At 40.9% G+C, this 17,436-nt stretch overlaps 2 protein-coding genes across 3 annotated transcripts in view; one reads left to right on the top strand and one right to left on the bottom strand.

The window, feature by feature from the left end:
* Positions 1-838: 838 nt before the first annotated feature.
* ARHGEF28 (Rho guanine nucleotide exchange factor 28) overlaps positions 839-17,436 on the bottom strand; it is a 332,396-nt gene continuing 315,798 nt past the window's right edge. The window contains exon 36 of one of the 2 annotated variants that reach the window (XM_023207973.1): positions 839-1,990. In XM_023207973.1, the coding sequence (XP_023063741.1) occupies positions 1,821-1,990 (170 nt within the window). In that variant the 3' untranslated portion in view covers positions 839-1,820. The remainder of the gene's footprint in view (positions 1,991-17,436) is intronic. The other variant, XM_023207974.2, reaches the window with a different exon arrangement.
* Positions 11,057-12,898, top strand: LOC111539926 (septin-8-like). The gene has a single exon (XM_023207975.2). It carries the CDS (start codon positions 11,243-11,245, stop codon positions 12,530-12,532), a length of 1,290 nt encoding a protein of 429 aa, XP_023063743.1. The 5' UTR covers positions 11,057-11,242; the 3' UTR covers positions 12,533-12,898.

The raw sequence follows: 17,436 nt of genomic DNA on the forward strand, positions 1-17,436 counted from the left end.
GTAGCTTTGGAATTCACTTTGGACACAATATGCCATTGAAAAGTCATCATATTAAATAAGAGAATTGCCCAGAGGAACCTATGAATGTAGGTACTTAAAAAATGCTCCAGCTTTCCCAGAGGAACTGCATGCAGACCTGTTTTGCAGGTCTTGAAAATCCAGAGCTTGCACATTTTTAAAGAAAGAACGCCATGAGGATTTTGAACATCTTAACATATTCTCACTATTTCTATATATAATGTCATGAAGAAAGGAAAGATATTTATAGTTATTGGAGAAAGGATTTAGACTGAAATATCTATATGCTTTTCATTCAAGAGATATGGGATTCTGGACTAGACCTTATTGAAGAAAGGAAAGACAGATATTTCTAGATGTCTTTAGGAATGGGAGATACATGTTGTAATTGAGGAATTCAGCTTGGAGGTGAAGTGATTGAATAGAAGTTTAATAAGTTATATCCATTCTGTGAAAAGATCACTGAATTTTTAATGTAATTGTGACAAAAATAGCCAGAAGCAGCAAAAGCCAGAAAAAGACAGCCCCCAAAAGAGGCTTTTTTAAAAATTAGGATTGGACTTGCCTAAGTAAAAATATAATGTAGATACCCAACTTACAACTTTAAGTAGGGAGAAAAAACTATTGGAATCTGGGTGATTTTTTCTTTTTTTTTTTTTTTTCTGTTCCTATCACATCTCACTCCTAGTAAGTGTTGCATTTTTGGATGAATCTAATAGTCTTCCTTTATTTTCACTTTTCATGAGGTGAGATCATATGTGTGTGTGAAATGAGTGTTTTACTATGGTCCTACACATAATTTTAAAATTACAAAGTAAAATAATGAGGTAAAAGATATTTATTGACACCAAAATACATACAAGTACTTCCGAACAAGATGAAAATATCTCCTGGTTTCTCACACAGACCCATACTACTCAGAAGGCAGGATATGCCAGTTTTCCTTTGTGGAAAAGTGTATCCAGGCAGCAAACTTCATGAGGAGTGGGCAGTTTTGTCCTTAAAAAACTGCAGAGAAGGGTTCTTTCCAGGGAGTGGTAGTTGGTGCTCCAGGTGCTGGGAGGGACAGGCCAGCTGATAGAACTGAGGGCTCTAACAAAGTTCACTATTTACATCAAAAGGACTTGCTGGGAGCTCTGGGCCTCTGGGCCTTGTTAAAAGATGATGCTGAACTATGTCTTGAAACCCCACCAGCATTAGGCTTAGGTACTAAGCAAGTCCGGACTGTATCCCTAGCTCAGTGACTGACCAATCACAACAGGTGCCCAGTTGAATAGTGACTGTAACAGATCACCACTTTTAATGCTCCCAGAAGAAATAAGCACATAAAACCTAGCTGAGAAAAGCCCTTTCCCACATCCTCCTCTGCCTGTGTGGGCACTGAGGCAACTGCCCTGGCTGTGAAAGTTCACCCCTTGTGAATACCACTCTTTAAATCCAAATTGCTTCATTGAGATCTTAAAAGGAATCTCGAAATCCAGTGATTGGATAGAAAATGTGACATGGAATTGTACTCTAGAGTCAAAACAACTTTTAAAATATTTCTGCTTGTTCAAGTTAGCTTCTCCTCCAGAAATCTGAAATTAGATGTGATAAGTTAAAGATTATACAAACAGGGCTGCTTTCAATAATTTAATTAGACTCATGCCAAAAAATGAGCTTGCAGGAAATATTAAATATTATTCTTAAAGCAATTTGGACACAGACAATCACACATACAAAAGGAATGGGAAAAAAAAAAAAAAAAAAGTTTCTCCCAAAAGTGCCAGTGTTTTGTTTTGTTTGGAAAAATGACAACACAATTAGAGGTAAACAATATTTTCTTTGGCGCCATCTCCAGTTTCCCCATCTTGTCTGGTCATTGTCCTTGCCGGTAGATTTAGCTTTCCTTCTGTTATAAACGCCTGCAGTTGAGAGCGGTGTGAATTTGAGTCATGAGGGGTTGGGGACTCAGTGTGGGAGGTTTCCAAATCTGCAAGAAACAGACAGCACAGGTTACAGGAGTCTGCCTGAGATGTACAAGACAGATGTCTTGGCGTTCGAGCTAAGATTAGGAAATGTAGTGCCCATATAGTCAGCCACAGAATGGCCAGGCCTAAGGAGAAAGGAACATAATAGGTGTCAAAATCATTCATCAGTATCATTAAGATGTGTTCGATTGTGTGCACAAATGTCTCCTGTGACTAAATATGGGTCACCGTTCATGGGCCTGTAAACCACTGCTATGGCTGAAAAAGGGATGCCCGTTTATTTTTAAAATGGGTGAAGGTCATGGAAATACAGTATATACTCCAGCTATGTGTAAATCAACTATATTTGCATCTGCAGAGCACCTTCCCTCAGCATATCTGTAAGTCAAGAATTGACTTCAAGGCTCCAAGAACATATTTGGCACTTTACTGATGTGGGCAAGGGGTGGTGGTAAAAAGTGAAAGAATGAAGGAGACTCTCCAGCCTCACCGTTGTGCTGTTAATAACAAATCTGTTAATACTACACAAAGTACTCAGCAAGAGCAGCCAGGTTCCTAGGGAGAATCGAGCCAGTTTCAGCTCTGACTGCGTTTGATGTTTCCTGGTTACCTAGCAACAGCAGGACACTGTGTATTCTCCCTTTTTCTGATAAAATCCTCTAATATTATCATTTCAAGGAGAGACAAAAGGGAGGCTTGATCTGAAGAAAGACACTTGCTGCAAACCATTTTCCCTGCACTTGTTCCACTGACCACTCACCCACAGGCTCAGCCATATGGCACAATTACAAATAACCACCTTGTGTTGGAACAAAAACCTAAGTAGGAATGGAAGTCCAGGTGGGAAAGGAGGGCAAATAGCTCTGAGGCCCACCTGCTTTTTTTTTTTTTTTTTTTTTTTCCAGTCATTAAGAAGAGGCCACATACACCTACAACAAACTTATATGAATTAAAATTTTAAAAAAATTAACATAAAGAAAAAAAGAGGCCATTGTAACCCTCGCCACATTTTCTCAAAGCCTCTATTATTTAGATGGATATACACACGTGCAGACATTCTAAGGACACAAATGCTTGTGGCCTTTGCCCTCCTAACAAGGATCTTTGGTTGCTAGAGAAGGTAGTAAGCAAGGCTTGGCAGGAATGAAAGGAAAACTTTCCCCAGAAGGCTCCATCTTTGGGGACATGGTGGCCTTGACACACCTCATTTCATCCCATCTTCCAATAGGAGGTAGGTCAATGGGGGAGGAGCAGCCAGGACCACAGGAGCAGATAAAGGTCCCTGGAGGAGCTGCACCAAAGCTGGACTGTGCCTCTGAAGCAAAGGAGGACCCTCGAGGCAGGTGAGAGGAGGAAGAGAGGTAGGGAGGCACGGGGGTGAGGCTGCAACCACAGCTCTGCTGAAAGGCTTAGCCCATCCCTGACCCTTTAGATGCCAATAGCCACAAAGCTTGATTCTACTGCTCCTGATTCTAAATGCTGTACATCAAATTCCAGGAACTGACTAACAACTGAAAGTATACCTGCAGAAGGTGCTTCTAACTGCCACCATTTACAGAGGGATTTCTCTGGGCACAGGAGTTGTCCCAGGTCTTTTACATTCGTCATCTCTCTCTAAGTCTCAAAATGCTAAAACCCACAATTTACAGGCTGGGAAACCAAGGCTCAGGCTAGTGAAATTCTGCCCCACATCGTGCAGCTAGGAAGTGATCTGGATCTGAGCTCAGAGGACGGCGGACATGTGATGAGGCCTTGCTCTGATGATCAAGACTCTCATGCTTCTCATTTCTCTTTGTGCAGAAAATGGCTTGGTCATCTTTTCTGAATTAAGAGACCCTTGATGTTTAATACTTTCTCTCCCTTCAATACTACATTTTGAAGAGCCACTTGCCAAAAAAAAAAAAAAGAAGAAAGCAAAGGCAAAAAAAAAAAAAAAGACATATTAATGTTAAGCTTCTCAAAACTGACACAGCAATTGTTATAGAACTAGGAACCTCCCTTAATTGGGCAAACAAAAATATTCCCAGGCAATGATTTCCTTGTCAGGGCAACATTACAAATCAACCTGGAATGCTCTGAATCCTATTTTACCACATTGGGAGACAAAGCATGCCTATGGTCACGACACGCAGTCACACTTCCAATTCCTTTTCCCAGCCTTCAACTGAAGCTATTTCACCTCTAAATACAAATATGCACAGCTAAATTGCTGATGTTTAATTTTATACAACTTCAAAAAAATGCCCCCAAATTTCCATCCAGCTGACACTGGCAGACTGAACAGGTCACCAAAGCCACAACAGTGCTGCCTCCTTGCCAGCAGAAGGGCCAGCCAGGGCATAAAAATTACTACATTGAGGATGAAAAATCATCCAGTGAATGAGGCAGCTGGGAGGTGATTGCTGACACATCTGACAATGCCAGACGCACTGGAAGCCCTTAATCTAGGTAGGTTTTCTTCATCTGGGGTGTGAAACATGGAGCAAAAAATTCAAAATACTGATATTTTGAGGTACATGGAAAGTCCCCTTAATGGCTTCAAGAGAAGACTTGTTCAAAAACAGCCAAATTGAATGTATATTAAAAAAGAATTATTTCTAAGTTACACTGTATGCTCTAGTTCGGGAAGATAGAGAACCAAGAATGAATGGGGATGGGGGTAGGGAGTAGAGTGTGTGTGTGTGTGTGTGTGTGTGTGTGTGTGTGTGCGCGCGGTGTAGTGTGGAAGTTTAATCAGAACTTTTTCAAATAAGAATAAAAATACAGGAGAAACACATTCCTAGGTGAGAGCTCGTCGTGCCCTAAGTGAACGGCCCATGTTGTAATTCCAGATGTATTACTGGAGGTGGTTGTGGTTGTATGTCACCTGGACGGGAACTCAATTTCCTTCTCCATGTTCCTTCTTGGTTTCTACCTGAACTATGTAGGCAAGGTCAGACAGTCTGTCTTTGAAATTAGAAACCGTTTGGTGATTTCTGATTTTGTTACTCCATTTCAACTCTGAAAGAACCAGCACAGCAATTGTATATTTCTCAAGGCCAGCCACCTTTTTCTACACTTTTTACCCTAGAGAATATGATCATCATATAGAACCCTAAACTGAAAAAACATTTGTTAATATTAAACCTCACTGACTCACAAAGCAGAATTCTTGCTATGTAAAATTAATCATCCAATTTCATTTGTGATCGAATTGCCTGTAAACCGATGGACATAAAAATGTAATAACTTATTTCTAATAAGCAAGGAAACAGTAATACAATCACAATTTGGTCAACTAAAAACCAATACTATTATAATGAAACAAAACCCAAAGAACTACAAAAAAACCTTTCAGCCAAGTATCTCAACACAATTTTGCCTCTTGACATAAAAGAAATAATTTGATCCCTATCATTACCTCTGGAAACTAAACTGAGTGAGCATTATGAACCTTTAGAGCAAATAAGCTAAAACACACAAAAGCCCCCAAGTCTGACTAAACCAAGTAGAAAAGTGGGATCTTGGTTGAGGGTTTTTTCTGCTACATTACTGAGCTTTTGTTCACAAACTAAAATTTCAGCCTCTGCAGGAAACTTCAATACTCACATTATGAGGACCACTGTAGGGGGTCTAAGTTAGTCTCCTAACATGGTTTCAAAAAATTACAGGTATCTACATTTTGGCTGGCACCATTCCTTTTCCTTCTGGGTATGCGGGGCAGGAAATACTTAGACTGTCAGGAGACGCACCTGCAGATAGCACTGATATCCAGAGGAAGTTTCCTAAATCTCCCAATATTTAGCCCTTAGGTGCAACCTGCTGGTTGGCACTTGCGTTTTTCATTTTCACACTTTTCTCTGTTTACCCAACATTGACATTTCTAACAGCGAAGAGAAATCAGCCTTCCCTCCATTGGCTCACCATTATCGTCATTCTTTTGAGCCAACTGACTAGTTGGCTATTTTCAAGACCAGACTATCATCACAGTGCATAAAATGCAACTATGTGTTATATTTAAAATGAACAAAGTGGCTGGGCATGGTAGTTCACACCTGTAATCTCAGCACTTTGCAGGGCCAAGGCAGGAGGATCACTTAATAAAAATAAAAGTAAAAATAATAAAATGAACAAAGTGCCTCCTAAACTGGGAAGTGAATAAAATCTTTTAAATCACAAGGTAAAATGTAATCTTAGGCAAATCATTGCCCCTCTCTGGGCTTTAGTTCGTGAAGGATTGAAGTGAAATCATCATTAAGGCCTCTTACACTTCTTATGTTATGTGTGAAATTTTACATTTGTATTTGGGCTCAGTGATTCACCAAATAATATTCTGGAGGTACAAAAAAAAAGTATGCATTTTTCGATTGCTTTACACTTGAGAAACACAACCAAATTTATTACCTGATGCAGGTATGAAGCATTGAAATGCAGTGTGAAGCATTTCAAAATCATATTTTTAAGGTAATTGTCACTCTTGTCCCATCACTATATCTTCAGTCTTCCTAAGAACATATATTTGAAGTGAACCCACACACCATTCTTAAAAGATAGTATTTGCAGAGTTAACTAATGAGTAAAAGATACTGTCCATAATCAAACTCCACACTTGATCTTCCCTCCAATGAACAGCAAACTTGAGTAATTTGTCATAAAGAACAGGTCTGTGACAAGTAAAAAAGTGTTGTCTTACAGTTTAAAAATACTTAATGTAGCCTTTGCCTTTTTCTGAATTTCTTCCTGCTGAATAGAAAAGCATCATGATCATGATCATTGTTAAATCAAAGTTTTATTTAAATCTAAATGCACCAGTATCACTTTCATCATAAACATCCACTGTCAAGGTCTGAATTTAGCTCACCAGTGCACTCCATGGCCAGGCACCCAGAAGCCCAGGGCTGCACAAAGCGTGTTTAGTCTGCTGTTGAGAGCACTGATGACGCGCTGTTCAGTTCTCTCCCTGTCTTACCCCATTCCATCCTCCCCAACAAAGGTCACAAAACAGAACTTCGTGTCTTCTGAGCCTTGGCTCTATTCTTGTTTATTGTAATCATATGTCTTGACTTGTACTTCTTGTTACTATATCCCTTGTGCATGTTCCTAAATCCAAAATTCACACTTTCCTAGAACAACTCTGCTTCAAAAAAAGGGGGGGCTTACCATTAATGTTCCAACTCTGTAAAATAAGTTATATTCCCTATTTAGTGATTGATTCATATTTACCCTCTGAAACATTTAAAAAATCATTTCCTGATGGCATTACTGGCAATCCCTAAGTTTTCTCAGAAGCATTAATGCACAACATTGTTTCTTCTGATGGAAAACATTTATCATACAGAGCTTGAGGTATCTTCAGAGCAAATAAAAATTGGTCTCTGTCCCTACTTTTGCGCAACTCAATTTTCTGTAGTGAGCCATAAATAGGATGTGAGCCCCTGGCATGAAAACCAGTCTGGAGTTTATATCTGAAGCAAACATTCTAAATTAGTGTTATAATTCCCTTTTCTATTCTTCATATCAATACCACACCTGATATAAAACAACTGAAGTGTGCTTTGGGGTGGGCGTGTGTTTGTGTCTGCATGGGGCATGTATAATACATGTATAAATTTGTAAAGTAAGAGCAAATTGTGTTACAATTTTTTAAGTTGTGATTGTGAGAGTTGAACTTTAATCAATACTTAACATATTTGGAATAGTCAATATGGGCTATATAAGTAATGCTGAGAAGAAACAGAAATGAAAGCAATCCATACAATGAAGTTGACATTATATTAACAGGAGATATGATATGGTACATCAGTCCTCTCTGCTGTCTGAACTTTGATTCGCTCTCATGCTCTTCCTTCCCTCAAGAAGGAGGCTACTGTTAGGGAGTCATGGCCTTCATGTCACAGGCCCCGTGGGAGTATGGGGCAAACAATTCTACTTTTCCCTCTTCCTTGAGATGCATTTCGAAGTATGTTTCTCTAAACAGGATGCCAATAGATATTGATGATAAAAGAATGTAGTGGTCAAATAAATTGATGAAATTCCAGGTGAATCAAGTTTGTTAATCAACGGATGGATCCCCCAGAACTTTAATAGGCTCATGTGTATTATAAATTTCTCAGAGCAGAAACCAGTATGCAGCATCCCCCAAACTCAGGGAGCCTTTTCTCACAGTTACCCTACAGCATTGTGTTCCATGTAACATAGTTGGAGAATAGTGCATTCAAGAATTAGAAGTCTATGATTAAGAGACAATAAATGGTCAAGATGCCAGAACAAATCAGGAGTGAGAAGGTGGAAATAGATGAGCTTTTCCAAATTCAGAAATTTCTAAATTCTGTATGTAACATCTATATTAGACCCAGGCAATAATTATCAATGGCTATTAAAATCATGAGGAAAAAAGCTGATCTGAAACTTCATAACAGATCAAGCTGATAACATCTGAACCCAAGGATCAATTTTAATAACACAGAAAGAGAAACAGACATTGTGCGCCACGTGATGAGATGCAATTTACAACACCATCTATGTATATTTTTTTCATGTCAAAAAATAAAGCCTGCATCTAATCAAATTTGTATTCCCAGCTACCGATTTACAGGAAATATAGGGGCAGAAGAAGATTTCAAATGACACGATGGGAATGCAATCAGGAAAATCCAGAATGTAGGGAATATTTCAGAAAAATAAATTGAACTGGTCTTTTCTACAAATAACACAGTCCTTATGACTCAAGAGGCATTTAATAAAACAAAAAACAGCAAACCCAACCCAGTCTTTTTAACAATTGTAAAATTTTTAAAGGAGGAACAGAATTTTAGATTAAAAGAGACTTAAGAGACATACCAACCAAATGCAATGTATGAAATTATTTGGATTCCAATTCAAACAGAGGGAAAAAAAAATTGAGACAATCCAGGTAAGTCCAAATACTGACAGCATGATTTTAAGTAACAACTGTCCATTTTTTTAAGATGTGATGATCATATTGTGGTTATGTTACCAAAAAAAAGAGTGCTTATCTTTTAGAGAAAAGTATTTCTGGATGAAATGATAGGATGTCCTGGATTTGCTTTAAGAGAGCCCAATGCAAGAGAAGAGAGAAAAAGCACTGAATTAAGGTTGGCTGTGGGCAGATGGGGTTCACTAAACAATTCTCTCTACTTTTGAATAGGTTTGAAAATTTCTACAACATTTTAAAAGTCTATAGGCTTCCATATATTTGGACTACAATATTATAAAGGGTTCTGTTATTCCAACAGTCTAGCTTCTATATATCTGATATAAATGGAACACTGCGGTAATAAATTAGAAGCCTCCTCTGGATGCCAACTATGTTGAGATCAATTTTAATGCAACTGTATGACAAGTCATTGGCTAGGGCATGTATGGGTTTATATCTATTCAGAAAGATACACAAATTGTGTGAACCTACGCTATAAAATGGATAAGGTTCATTTGAGCTTATAGCTACCCATTAAAAAGAAGGCAGATTCAGGTATGGTCTTTGCTCTTGCCTAGAAAATCTAATAACATCTCCTATGTAAAACAGAATTCAGGAAATATTTCATTTTATAGCCTCGTTGTATCTGTCCTTAGAAATGAGTTAAGGTATTCTTGGAATTTGGATTTCTATTCTCCAGTCTTTTAAATTTGAGTTCATTTGAAGCTTAAAAAGTAATATTTAAGAAATAGGAAATAAAAGTAGTATAACTAGTCCAAAACTACCAAAGTAAATTTCAGGTTATAATAGTGGTAGGTTTCAACGTATATTGTCAGATGAATAAATGAATTGGTGAATACTGAATTTGAAAATTCTAATATAATTAGAGTCATGGGAAATCACTAATTTGGAATTCTTATGTTTAGAGAGGATATTAAAATTTAATGTAGCCTAATCCTTGTCGTCTTAGGAAAAACAAACTGAAAATGTAGTCAAGATAGGATTACATTGCAGGGCTTCTCCTATTCAGCCACTAGCATTATTTGACCTTGGGTAATAACTGTATCTGGAATTTCCATTTCCTTATTTGTAAAGCACTTGAACTAGATAGCAGTCAGCCCTCAACTTTTTCCCACCATGACACTCAGAATGACATTCACTCCCATAGATTTACCCAAATTATAGGCTGTGTCACAGATGAAACAGACTGTAAATTATTAGCAATTCCTAGGCTTAACACAGTCACTCCAAGCTCTTCACTCCACAAAAAAAGTATGTCAGAATGAAGTGAGGGAGAGAACTGTTATTACAAGGAAAACTAGAATTTTCTCTAATTTATAATGATACATATCAAACTTTAGTAGTTTACAAACTTTAGTAGTCTCTCTATTATTTCTAACATAATACTTGGGCCACTTCTCAATACTGACAAAAGTAGATGAAGGTACACATGTGCTTGAACTGAAAGATTTCAAGTTTCTTAGAACACTAACCTTTTACATTTTAACACCAAAAACTTCAACATTTACGTTTGTTTTTAAGGTATTTCAAGGTGATCTATAAATGTAAACAGCCAGGCTGTGGAAAACCTTTAAAATTACGAAAACAACATAACGTATGGTGCACTTACTAAATGCCAGGCATTGTTCTACATATTTTGTATACATCTCTTATTTGATTCAATCCCACGCCAATCCAAAATGGTAGGTAAACTATGAAATAGGAAAACAGGAGTCTAAAATAGAGACAAATCTAACTTGGAGAAAACAACACAACTCGGGAACACAGAAAGCTGAAGAAAACTTCCAAAAACCATAGTTACTATCTTCAAAGAACTCTTTAAGAGACATTTGAGCCACAAAACAAGATTCCATAAAATAGGAGCTGTAACAGGAAAAATACCTTGAAAATTTTCAGTATGCTAGCTAATATTTTTTAAACAATCAATGGAATAGCAGGAGTTAAAGAACAACAAAAAAATCCCCCAGAAAATAGAACAAAAGTGCAAAGAAATAGAAGGAAAATGAAACAGAAAAATCAGAGGATATAAAAGGTCCAATTTCCAAGCAGCAACAGTTAGAGTAAGAAAAAACTGAAGAGGGGCGGGGCTCCGGCTGCGCTCGTGGCCCGGCCGCGCGGGGAGGCGGGTCCCGCGGGCGGGGGCAGGGGCTGCTCCGCGGCTTCTCCCAACCGCCGCCGCCAACGGGAGTTTCCAGGAAGTGGCCATATTGGATCCATTCAGCCGCAGCCGCCTGGGCGGAGAGCGTCCCGCTGCCGACTGGTCCCCGTCGCGGCCCCTGCGCTGGTCCCAGCCCGCCCGCCCGGTGCGGAGCTCGCCATGGCGGCCACCGACCTGGAGCGCTTCTCGAATGCAGAGCCAGAGCCCCGGAGCCTCTCCCTGGGCGGCCATGTGGGTTTCGACAGCCTCCCCGACCAGCTGGTCAGCAAGTCGGTCACTCAGGGCTTCAGCTTCAACATCCTCTGTGTGGGGGAGACCGGCATTGGCAAATCCACACTGATGAACACGCTCTTCAACACGACCTTCGAGACTGAGGAAGCCAGTCACCACGAGGCATGCGTGTGCCTGCGGCCCCAGACCTATGACCTCCAGGAGAGCAACGTGCAGCTCAAGCTGACCATTGTGGAGGCCGTGGGCTTTGGGAATCAGATCAATAAGGATGAGAGTTACAGGCCCATAGTTGACTACATCGATGCGCAGTTTGAAAATTATCTGCAGGAGGAGCTGAAGATCCGCCGCTCGCTCTTCGACTACCATGACACAAGGATCCACGCTTGCCTCTACTTCATCACGCCCACGGGGCACTCCCTGAAGTCCCTGGATCTGGTGACCATGAAGAAACTAGACAGCAAGGTGAACATTATTCCCATCATCGCCAAGGCTGACACCATCTCCAAGAGCGAGCTCCACAAGTTCAAGATCAAGATCATGGGCGAGCTGGTCAGCAACGGGGTCCAGATCTACCAGTTTCCCACAGATGACGAGGCTGTTGCAGAGATTAACGCAGTCATGAATGCACATCTGCCCTTCGCCGTAGTGGGCAGCACCGAGGAGGTGAAGGTGGGGAACAAGCTGGTCCGAGCGCGGCAGTACCCCTGGGGAGTGGTGCAGGTGGAGAATGAGAATCACTGCGACTTTGTGAAGCTGCGGGAAATGTTGATCCGGGTGAACATGGAAGACCTCCGCGAGCAGACCCACAGCCGGCACTATGAGCTCTACCGGCACTGCAAGTTGGAGGAGATGGGCTTTCAGGACAGCGATGGTGACAGCCAGCCCTTCAGCCTACAAGAGACATATGAGGCCAAGAGGAAGGAATTCCTGAGTGAGCTGCAGAGGAAGGAGGAAGAGATGAGACAGATGTTTGTCAACAAAGTGAAGGAGACAGAGCTGGAGCTGAAGGAGGAGGAAAGGGAGCTCCATGAGAAGTTTGAGCACCTGAAGCGGGTCTACCAGGAGGAGAAGCGCAAGGTGGAGGAAAAACGCCGGGAACTGGAGGAGGAGACCAATGCCTTCAATCTCCGGAAGGCTGCGGTGGAGGCCCTGCAGTCACAGGCCTTGCATGCCACCTTGCAGCAGCCCCTGAGGAAGGACAAGGACAAGAAGAATTAACGCACGCACAGACTTACATGTCAAGAGTGGACTTTAGACTTTCACGTGTTAAGTTGCTTGAGTTACACCTTGTGACCCTTCTTCCATAACATGGTGTGAGGATGGACTGGGAGCCAGTACAGACTCCAGTGTTTACAGCTTTGCTTTCCCCTACCCGACCCTGGCCCCAGGCTGCCCCAGGCCTGGCGGGCCACCCCTCTCTATGCAAACACGTAAAAGCCAGGAATGCTGGAATCCAAAACTGACGAGGTTTATTTTTTTCAGAGCCAGTGGCTGGTCTTCCATTTACAGTGTCACTATTCCCTGACAGAGCTGTTATGTGCCGCTCCAGCGAAGGCCCCAGCCGGGTTGCTAGGCCTAATTGTTCAGCGTGGAGATGGCAACTCATGTGGTGCCCTAGGTGCAGCTGCGTAGTCTGGTATACATGCTGCAAAATTCACCCAGTTCCCCTCATTTTAATTTTTCTAACCTAGAGCTTAATTTTAATAACTTTAAAACACTTCTAAATATTTATTTTGGCACCAGCATCAAGACAAATAATATCCTCTCCCATTATTTTCATAAGTAACACAGATTTCCTGATTTTTAAAAACTAAAAATACCGCTAAACCTTTCTTATGTATAAAGTACGCCTATCATATGTACAGGGAGAGCTGGGTAATAAACTTCCTGTAATGACAGTGTTTGGCATTTCTTTGTGGATGGAATTGGAATATGAACAAAACCATGTCCAGTGTTTTTACTGTGAATGTAAATGGAACAGCAGCCCAAAGCAGTTGTCTGTGCCCCAGAGGTGCTACCTGTAGGGACCAACTCCGTATGTGTGTTAAGTGTTTGACTCCATTTAAGACTCCCAAGCAAATCCTGCATATTCCCAATGCAAAGAGTACTCAGTGGGAAAAAGGTTGTTACCTCAAAGTCATTGCTTCTTTCCTGGCTGGGTCACAGGGTGAAGAGATGAAGGTGTCTGATGTATACAGACAATGAGGGGAAAAGTGAGCAGCAAAGGCGCTTTCTCCTTCAACTGCACTCTAAAGGGGAACATTTTAAGGAAGTACTAGCAGCTTTGATTCTTCTATGCTCCTGTTGGTTTACAAGCCACCGACAATGTCAGTGTTGAGAATATGGCCTGGTAAAATGGGAGATGGAAAATGACAAGACGAAAGGAAGGGTAGTTTTAATGTTGAAGCACTGTGCTGGGCACTGGAGCTACCCAGAGGAATGCACAACGCTCCCCTCAAGGAGCTCACAGTCTAGCATACTCCCTGGCTGGAAGCCTCAGGAAGCCGTGCTAATTTATTGTGGAGTTGGTAGTTTGCTTTTCATGCCCCTGTCTTCTTTCTCATGACCATTTCCCCCTTTCTGCCTGGCTTGCATTATTGATTTCCAGGACCAAGTCCTGGCTTCCTCCTGCCTTCCTGAGATGATGTTCTGCTCAGGGAGAGGCGGAGGGGTGAGCTGTGTACGTCCACTGAGGCACGGCCAGGAAGAGGCAGCCTTTACCTATGAGGGGCTCCATGCTCCAGCAGCAGAGCAGGTTCTAGTGACAATTCTCCAAGTTTTTATGCTATGACCGGGGTGGATCTAAATTTTGTGGGGCTGAAAGCTTGAATTATTTAGACAGACTTCTTTAAGAAAAACAATGTTAATATAAACTTAGGTACAGGGTCTTGGAAGGGGCCCTGAAGATTATAAGGTTCATTAGCTTCACAGTAAGTCCGCATCTGGTTGCAACTGAAAACTGATGCTTCAGTGAGGGTATCTAAAAAGGTAAACTGGCATATATCCAGGGCAAATGTGGGCTGCCAGTGGCTCATCTCTAGGGTAATTTTATGTCTGAAAGTATGCAGTTGGGTCAGAGCATGACCTTTAAGATAGCCTCTCTCAGCTAACATATTTCTGAAGATGAGGCCTGGTGACCCAGCAGGTTCATTGGACACATAAGAAATGAGAATTCCTGGTTCATGGGCCAACTTGGGGCTCTGGAGTGTGCAGATTTGGCCATTCGTCCATTGTGGCCTGCGGGTTGCATCCCGGGTATACTGAAAGGCCATACTCGTGGCTGGCTGCCTGCCTGGGGGCCTAAGCCGTCCCGGTATCTTCAGGGACAATTGACAGACTTGCGTTTTCTCAAGTCTGAGCTGCCTCCACAGGTCCCTCTAGCAAGCCTCACTGCACCTCTCCCCCTGCTGTTTGTGTTTGGAATTTTGTCATCTTTAGCTGAGACCAAATTAAACGGTGCATAAAGTGAGCTTAAAACTTGCCACTGTTTAATAAGTTAGCTCTCATAGAATGTGACCCTGTCTGCAGGGTCTCATTTACCCTTCTTTTTCTCATTGTTATTTGTTGGCGTTAATAGGGCTGTCTTACAGGATCATGTTGGCATTTACTATCATGTCTTTCATAAACCATGTTTGTTTGGGGTAGAAGAATCACCATATAATTTGTTGTCCAAACTGGGACTATTGAGAGAGAAAGGGGATGCTATTAATTACGCCAGATCAATAGGCATAAAAACCAGACCTGTCCCAGGCCAATGGGGATATATGGTCTTTCTAGTTGTGGGTAACCTGATCTAGGTGGTTTGTAATTGTGCATACTGACTGCATATATGTTTGTGTATGTCTAAATGGGGGGCTCCCTGTTAAGTGGGGCTCATGGATACGAGGCCCGAGTGTGGCTTGCTAGTCTGTTATATTAACATGCTTTTCTAAAATTGCTTCACGTGTTAATTCATTTACTCCTGCATTGACTGTTTTTGTTCTTTTCCATTCACTTTGTACTCATTTTTTTTCATTAAATTTTGCATTTATTTTGGAAAAAAAAAGAAAACTGAAGAGAAACAAGTTTTTTTTTTTTTTTTAATACAATATCTCCCAGAACTGAGGGAAATACATCTCTAAAGTGAAAGAGCCTAATAAATAACCAGTAAAAATGACTTTAACAAAAGACCTCACTGAAGCATGTGATAAAATTCAGATGAGGGGACAAAAAAGACAATTCTAAAATGATGCAGGAAGTAAGAACAGGTTACAAAAAAAAGAACCCGGAAGCGGAAAGGTATCAGACTTCTCAATAGCAACCCTGGAAAGTGGAATCAAACCCTTCCACAGGCTGGAGGAAAAGTTTTGTATTCTAGAATTCTAAGCCCAGACAAATTATTTAAAAAACAAGTGTCAGAGTCACAAAAATAAAATGAGAAGGACACTTCAGCTAATCTGGAAAAAATTTCCTTTTATCAGACTTTTTCTTAGGGAGGTCCTGAGGATATGTCCAACCAAATAAAGGAAAATACTATAAAGAGGAAGCATGAGACTGAGGGCACAGAGGTTTCAACACAGGAGAGAGAAGGAATGGCCCTGGGTGAGCATGCAGAGCAGGCCTGGAGAGCAACAAGTCCATATTGGAACAGAAGTACAGAGGACCCTAAAGGCAAAATTTCCAGGAAAGAAAATGAAGCAGATAGATGTTGACTATATAGAGTGTGTGTAAAATAATATTGATAAGCTATTGAGAGAGGCACAGGAACTTTGGAGGAAAACATAGCAAAGAGTAAGGAAAAAGGTATGCAAAGAAAACACAAGGCAGATGGTTAGTCTCAGCAGGATGGAACAGCACAGCCAACAACATTTTGCGTAGTTTCTGCACTTGCAGTTGAGTCTTCTCCACCTAGAAAAAGCTTAGTTCTCACGAATGTCCTTTCCAATTTTAAAGTGTTCACGTGTCATCGTAAACGTGATTTCTCTTTTTTTTTTTTTTCCCTAGGTGTGATAACGATTTTTAAAAGAGAACCTTATCTTTTAGAGACAAATACTGAAATGCTTATGGATGAATAAATGCTTATAGATGCTGTTTAAGATCCGCTTCAAAATAATACAGTGTGTACTGCGCGTAGGAGTCTAGAAGAAACACAATGAGGCATAAGTTCCTGAATTTTTGAAGTTGAGTGATCAGAACATGAGTAGTTATTATATTCTAATTTTGTATATGTTTAAAATTGTCCATAATACAATCAGGTAGACAAGAAATACGTCAAATTCAATTTGTAAATAATCAAAACAAATTCAGATATTCAATCTTGGAGTCCCCGTTAAGAAGTAGGAACTTTTCTCAGGAGGCTGAGGCAGGAGAATGGCATGAACCCGAAAGGCGGAGCTAGCAGGGAGCCCAGATCGCACCGCTGCGCTCCAGCATGGGCGACAGAGCGAGACTCCGTCTCTAAATAAACAAACAAACAAACAAACAAATAAATAAATAAATAGAAGTCGGAACTTTTTCTGAGTGCACTGAATTAAATGATGTACAGGTCATCGGCCTCAAGAATAGGGCAGTATTTTCATGACACTGAATTCCTCTTAAGGCTCTAGAGACCAGCGACTTCTAAGTACTTCGGCAAAAAAGCCAACTTTCTGGGGAACTGTCTGCCTCACAATCCTACCCACACTCAAAGAGTTATGCCTCTCATTTTGCTGAGAGAAGAAAAATCAAATTCATTTCTCTGCCAGATGAGTAAGGCAGGAAATCAACCTAGGAATTTTAATGCTGCAGTTACTTCTTACTGGTTCAGTAGAGGGAAAAACAGCTGTTAAAATTCTTAAGCATACAAGATGCAATGTTTTTCTTTGAGCCAGAGAAGGCAAGCAATTAAACCTAACACACCCAAGCTAATTAGTTCTACCTGCTTCTTAATAATTATGTTATTACCAGACGTCTTAAAAACTGGCAACCCATTCTTTTTATTTTATTTATTTATTTTTTTCTTGAGAAAGAGTACAACTTTGTCACCCAGGCTGGAGTACAGTGGCGCAATCTCAGCTCACTGCAACCTCCACCTCCCAGGTTCAAGCCATTCTCCTGCCTCAGCCTCCCAAGGAGCTGGGATTAAAGGCACCTGCCACCATGCC

The sequence above is a fragment of the Piliocolobus tephrosceles genome, chromosome 4, assembly GCF_002776525.5.
Source record: "Piliocolobus tephrosceles isolate RC106 chromosome 4, ASM277652v3, whole genome shotgun sequence".
Classification (NCBI taxonomy): Eukaryota; Metazoa; Chordata; class Mammalia; order Primates; family Cercopithecidae; genus Piliocolobus; species Piliocolobus tephrosceles.